The 6269-nt window shown below is 41.0% G+C and overlaps 1 protein-coding gene and 1 long non-coding RNA gene across 7 annotated transcripts; both read left to right on the top strand.

Annotated features, from left to right (window-relative positions):
* Positions 1–500: 500 nt before the first annotated feature.
* LOC134195630 (uncharacterized) lies at positions 501–3174 on the top strand. Of its 6 annotated transcripts, none has more exons than XR_009972409.1 (6): positions 593–842; positions 1916–2023; positions 2179–2232; positions 2285–2439; positions 2495–2838; positions 2902–3174. It is a non-coding gene; the product is annotated as an uncharacterized LOC134195630 (long non-coding RNA). The 6 variants fall into 6 exon arrangements; XR_009972406.1 differs by having other exon boundaries at positions 2168–2232; XR_009972405.1 differs by adding an exon at positions 501–581 and having other exon boundaries at positions 664–842; positions 1916–2439.
* A 1483-nt stretch (positions 3175–4657) lies between these two features.
* Positions 4658–6197, top strand: LOC134195844 (uncharacterized). Its single transcript, XM_062664930.1, has 2 exons — positions 4658–5065; positions 5132–6197. The coding sequence occupies exons 1-2, from the start codon at positions 4711–4713 to the stop codon at positions 6163–6165; spliced, it is 1389 nt and encodes a 462-aa protein (XP_062520914.1). The 5' UTR covers positions 4658–4710; the 3' UTR covers positions 6166–6197.
* The last annotated feature ends 72 nt before the right edge of the window (positions 6198–6269 follow it).

The following is a 6269-nucleotide window of genomic DNA, read 5'->3' as shown; positions in this document are numbered from 1 at the left end:
CAACTGCTTGTCAAACAACACTTTTTCATAGCCTCGTCTCCAGACTCACGTGAGCTTGGCAGTGTCCGGTGTAAAATCAGCGGCAGGAACAAATCCGCTGCTACACCGGTTCCCGGGAGGTTAAAAGTGTTATACAAGAACCGGACACTGCCAAGCTTAGCCTCGTCCCTAGACTCTCGTGCTAGTCTTGTCCGGTGCCTGTATAACAATTCCAGGCGCAAGGCCAGGGGACGAGGCTAACTTTTTCAATGACCCCAGCAGTCCCATTGGCTGCAACGGGCTTGCACGGTATGCGACTTTACTACAGTGCCACCCTCTGGGTGACTCACTGAGTCACGTGCACACCATGGCAAACATGGTAGGTGGCAGAGCCATATAGAGAGAGAGTTGCGACAACACGTATCAAGGGCGCCATTTTGTTTCCATGCGCGCTACGTAAAAAGTCTGTCTAAAATCATACTAAGCTACTACTATTTCTACATTAAAGTGAGTTTTATGTTGCTACTTGTTGCAACTATTGGACTATGATTTACTTCTTCAGAAGCTCGATTTGTGTCGTTTCCTGATCATCGTGGTTTCGGGTGAGAGCGCTACCGAAATACAGAGATTCCAAATGAGCCGTTTGCAAGATTTCAGTTGTTTCAGTCAATGTTTGCACTGCAGGAGAGACGTAGTATTGTTCAAACAACCGATCTGAACAGTTCTGACGCTTTTCAAGGGAAACCTCGCGCTTTGGCCTCGGAATTCCAACATTTATAACTGTTGTTCTGTACACGTTTCTTTCAGCAATGAATGGTATAAATAAAACGATGGCTCATCATCAAAAGCTCAAGTTACAAAAGGTATAAATGCGATGCTTAATCACGTGTTACACAAGCACACATGTATACTCATGCACACATTTGTTGACTGGCTAGAGTTGTGTTTCCATACAAGGGCATTCATTTTCATTTCAATTTTTTGACTAATTTTCTCGTTGTCATGCTCTTGCTTCCTAGTTCACCTTGACTCTGATTCTTTTCTTTCTCTAACTCCTGTTTTCTTTTACGTTTCATCTGCTTGCATAGAATGCGTAAGCGAACGGTCAAGTACTTTGATAGTAGCTTCTGCTTGATATTATGACAATTGAGGAACAAATCATGTACTGTTATTTCTTCAGCCTTGTCCAACAATAATCTTTTCACATTTTTTGATGTCATCAACACTGATTCATCGAAGTTTGTTAGCATGACTTCTACTTTGAGCATCATAGAGAATGCTTTCTCTGATACCTGAGTAAGGCATCCTTGCTTATACTCTTTTAGAATAGTGAACGTTGCTGAGTCTTGATCACTTAGATCACAGCTGGTCACTTCCACAAAACAACCTGTGCAGATTTCTTCATTTTTCTTTATGCTGTGTAGGCAGTATCCTACAAGGTAATATAAGCTGTTCAACTCAGCCTTCTGAATGTCATCTTTGCAATTTGCTTCTGATATTTCCACTTCTAAATCTTTCAGATCCAGTTCAGTGCTTGCTAGCTTCAATGGCTGGTCAAGAAAGTCAATTGCTATGTCTCTATCATCTTCTTGGTAGTTTCATTGATATGCATGAGGTTGTTTCAAGAACTGTGCAATGCAAATGACTTTTAATGCGTATTTAAATGCCAGTGGTGAAGGAATAGGATTTTTTAGCCTGACCAAACTAAAAAGATTTTCAAGGCAATCTTGAGTAAGACGACTTGTCAAAAGGAACTTGTATCCCATTGAAAGCAACTCCTCTTGGATACAAGAACACTGTTTGTAGACATTATAATCCCTGCTTGCACGGGTTTCCAGTCATTTTTATCTCCAATTTTCATGCTCTGTACTAAGTTGATAATAGACGTAAGAAATATTAGAGCTTCTTCATACTTATCACAATTCAATCTGCTTAGTGCAACTGCAGGGTACCTGCTTGTCGTGAAATCAAACCACCGGTTAAACACATCCAGAAACCAAGCAGTAGAAAGATATTCGTTTCCTCAGCCTTCTTCTTTCACAAGGTATTGAAGTTCAGATCTCACTGACTTACTAAACAGATGCAGTGCATGTGATACTTTTATTTTCTCAAAATGTGATGGAGAAATAGTGGCGTTAGTTAGCTTTGGTGCTAATTTTAAATCATGATGGTTCTCAAAGTCTACTAGATCTTTTACAGGTGTAATGGACACAAAACTACAGTTCAAGTTGTTTGCTTTAACAACATCATCAGGTAGAGTGATGACTTTGCCACTAACCAAAGCTGCCTTAAGATTCTTTATTAGGTGAGGAACATCAGTGAGAAAATATAACCATTTGGTTGGACTTTGAGGATGTACTACTTTGCTAACAATATTGCAGTGTCTTCCAGTAATGAGGCCAAAGCTTCTCCACAGTGCTCAGTTTGCAGATCTCATGTCACTAGTCACAGCTATGACATGTAAGCCTATCTTTGCAGCACATTCAATAATTTCCCGTACAATTGGTTTCATTAGAGTTCCGTTTGTGGAGTTTCCTGTGAAATGGTATGCTACTGTCTGTTTCCACCGTGACGACAGTCCTCCCAACATAAACACAAGAGCATGAGTGGCAGTACCACAATGACCAGGCAAAGTCACATTCCCAAGCAATTGTCCACTACTTGCATCATACTCAATACTAGGTGTAATGGACATTTCATCTAATGTGAGACAGCAGACTCTTTCCTCTTCGCACAAATCATTTACCTTCACTGCTAAGTATTCAAAAACTTGGTTGAGTATGCCGGGCTCAAATAGAACTGTCTTCATCCGTCGTTGAAGAGTTCGAAGAGATGGTAAAGGAAACTGCTGTTTTAAAAGTAAGCTATATCCTGTGGTTCCACATGCAAATCGAAGTTGTAAGGCTTTTTTCACTGTGGCAGATGACCACCGAATTCCTCGCATTCCTCGGGACAATGTTAGCAGCTGATCTTCAGCAAAAAGTTTTTTAATCTTTGATTCCTGACTTGCCATTTGCTTAGTAAGTGCATTATTTCTTCTTGTAATTTTATGCAGTTTGGCTCTTGAAACTTGTAATTTGGCTTTCAATTTTACGACTTCTCTAGCTGTTGTAGAGGAATCAATTGAAAGGGTATTAGATTCATCCACATCTATATCTAGATCTGCCACACTGGTTTCATATGCTACAGAGTCATGTCGAGTTGCCTCGTATCATTGGAATTATGTTCAGCTGTACATTAATCAATTGAGATAGATTAGTTAACTTGCATTAATTGTACTTGGTTCTTCATAGTAGTAATTTAAACAATTGAAAAATGGAAAACAATCCCAAGATTGAAGAAACTTCTACTAAACTTTGAAATTATGTCTACATGTGTGCCTGTTGTCATTATTGTGTGTGTGTGTTCTATCATGTGTAATTTGCAGTTTTCTTTGTAGTTTTATAAATATAGTACAGTTGATTGAGAGGTTATTAATTAAGTGAAGAACAATTCATGCACTGATATAAACGTGTGAACTGTTGCATAGTGACTTACATTTTGAAAATGGTTCTGGTGAAACACCACTGATTAAGTACATGTGGTCTCTCAAGCCCAGATTCACTTGCTTGGAATGTCCACTGGATGTCTTGCTAATGGTGATTTTCTAATACGTTGATGTCGTTCCTTGTGAGGAAATATGGCTGCAACAGCGTTCCACTTAAGTTTTCTTTTTCCATCAGCCCTTCTGCACTCAAATTGTGATTCATCAGTGTGCCTTCAAAATGATGAAAATTCCATGTACTTATGGAGGAGACTATCATCATTATTCAAATAATGTGCACAAGTGGACCAACTTAGTAGCATGTAGCTGCCAGACATACCATCTAGGCAGTTCAAGATCGGAGTCTACTAGAACCAAATCCGCTTTGGCCGACATCACAACGCGTATCCACTGTACCTTAGTGTGTGAGAAACACGATAAACGTTACGGTATTTATGTACCTCGCACATGAGCGCATATGGCGATGCTATCCAGTTCTTGCGACTTACTCTAGCCTCCCAAACTTTTCTTCTGGCACGATCCTTAGGGAACCGAAACATTTTGAATCCATTTTCTGATCTATTACTACAGTTCCAAGCGCAGCAGTTAACCATAGTCTCGCTAGTGGGTCGAAACGCGCCTAATGCTGGATACTGTCTACACACGACTGGAAACAAAATGGCGCCCATGCAATCACGTGATCACAAATTCCATAACGCCCATGTCGCAACTCTCTATATATATGGCTCTGGTAGGTGGTAGCCCCCGGCGTCCCCGGCGCTCCCTAGGCATGCCACTGCACAGAAGGTGTACTCGGTAGTGAGTACTCCTTGTTTATTCCCTCAGGCTTACGTTGTGCTTACAAGTTATGTTTTCGCAAAGCAAAGACCCTTTGAAAGTTTCAGTCTAGTGTTCTCATCCCTATATACAAGCCACGCCCTGCCGACATAGTACAAACTCTACTAGTAGTTACATCTCCCAAATCTTGGCCCCAGCGTCGCCCCTGATGAGTCTGGCAAACATGATGTAGCACTCAATATCTAGCTGCACTGTTACATGCGGGTTCAACATGATCAAAGGGCTAACTAGCTAGAGAAAAGTTCTCATACCACCTGCAACCAAGGCTGGCCTCGCGCGCTTTACTGCTAGCCGGGCCCTCCCACTTAATTGGGGATGAGAGAGAAGAGCTGACTAAACCAATCGAGGCTATGGATGACGTTGCAAATTTGTTGAATGCCGTAAATGATCTATTCATTGCCGCTTGGCAATTTGCCGCAGTCTTCTGTAGTAGTTTATACCATCTGGTAACGAATGTAGCCAACCTGATTTTCACTGTGACAGTCGCAACGTTCTCCTTCATCATCGAGGCAGTCAGCAATGTTCCTCAGTTTGTGTTCCGTTTTTGGGCGCTTGTGCAACCTGCTCTTGTCTACTTCGTCAACTCTTTTGTTTACTTTTTCTCACAGTCCTGCATCCTGTTGTCTTACTCATGGAATTTCATGGGAAAATTAATTACATGGGCGTGGTTTCAGGTGTGTGTATTGGCTGCAAATCTAGGAGTAGGTATAGCACAGATTTGGAGCTGGACAATCCAAGCTGCATCATTCATTGCATCGTTTGTTTCTGCAGCAACTGTCTGGGTTGTTTCCACTATGGTCACAGTGACAGGCGAGATCTCTAATATCACAGCAAGATTAATTGCATGGACATGGCCTCAGGTATGTGCAGTGGCTGCAAGTCTAGTATTAGGTTTGTCACAAGTTTGGGCCTGGACTGCTCAAGCTGTATCATTTGTTGCATATCTTGTTTCTTCATCAACTGTTTGGATTCTCTTCTCTATCACCTCAGCGACAAGCCATGTCTGTAATATCAAGACAATTACATGGGTGTGGTCTCAGATATGTGAATTGGCTACCAGCTTAGTACTAGCTTTGTCACAGATTTGGAGCTGGACTATCCAAGCTGCATCAATCATTGCATCTTCTGTTTCTTCAACAACTGTTTGGGTTGTTTCCTCTATTGTCTCAGTGACAAGCCATGTTCCTGGTCTTATTCAGGGTTTTTTGGAAAACATCAAAGTTGGTGTCATTTTTATCACTGGCCGTTTTTCAGTGGCACTGTCTTATATCAGGAGTATTTCTTTGTCAACTTTTGAAATCATTGGTGTATTATGGGGCTACTTATGGTCATTTGTGTTAGCTCTGGCATTATCAGCATGGAATGTTTTAGCAATTGTGTGTGCTTCAGGTATTGATCTGATATCTGGCATTTTCAACTTTCTGTTACCTTTTCTACAATTGATATGGCAATTGTTATCATTGCAGTTTGTTCTGACAATTATTGTAGGTGGAGCAATCATGTATGTACTGATTAATAAACGAATGCCATGGATACAACCTCTTTTACAAAGGGAACAAAATTCTCGTGGAAGACAACAGACTGCTGAGGAAAAGAGGACACATCAGAATTCAACTTGCAACCTTGAAAACAATACTTCTGACCAACAGTGTTCGCAATGCGTGGTTTGTTGGGATAAGCCGAAGCAAGTTGCACTGCTACCTTGCCGTCATTTCTGTTTATGTAATGAATGTAGTAACCGCATTAGAGACAGGTGTCCAATGTGTAACTTGCGCTTTCGAGAAAAGCTGACTTTGTACACTTGAGGAAACACACTAAACATTTGTTGTGGTGAGTTAGCATACATAATGTACATAGTTGCAGTCTGTGCAGATTCTTATACTAAGGCTTTTAGCATCCTCATTTTTAT

This window comes from Corticium candelabrum, chromosome 20, assembly GCF_963422355.1.
Source record: "Corticium candelabrum chromosome 20, ooCorCand1.1, whole genome shotgun sequence".
Taxonomy (NCBI): Eukaryota; Metazoa; Porifera; class Homoscleromorpha; order Homosclerophorida; family Plakinidae; genus Corticium; species Corticium candelabrum.
Note: the sequence above shows the minus strand (reverse complement) of the source record. Positions and strands in the feature narration are given on the sequence as shown.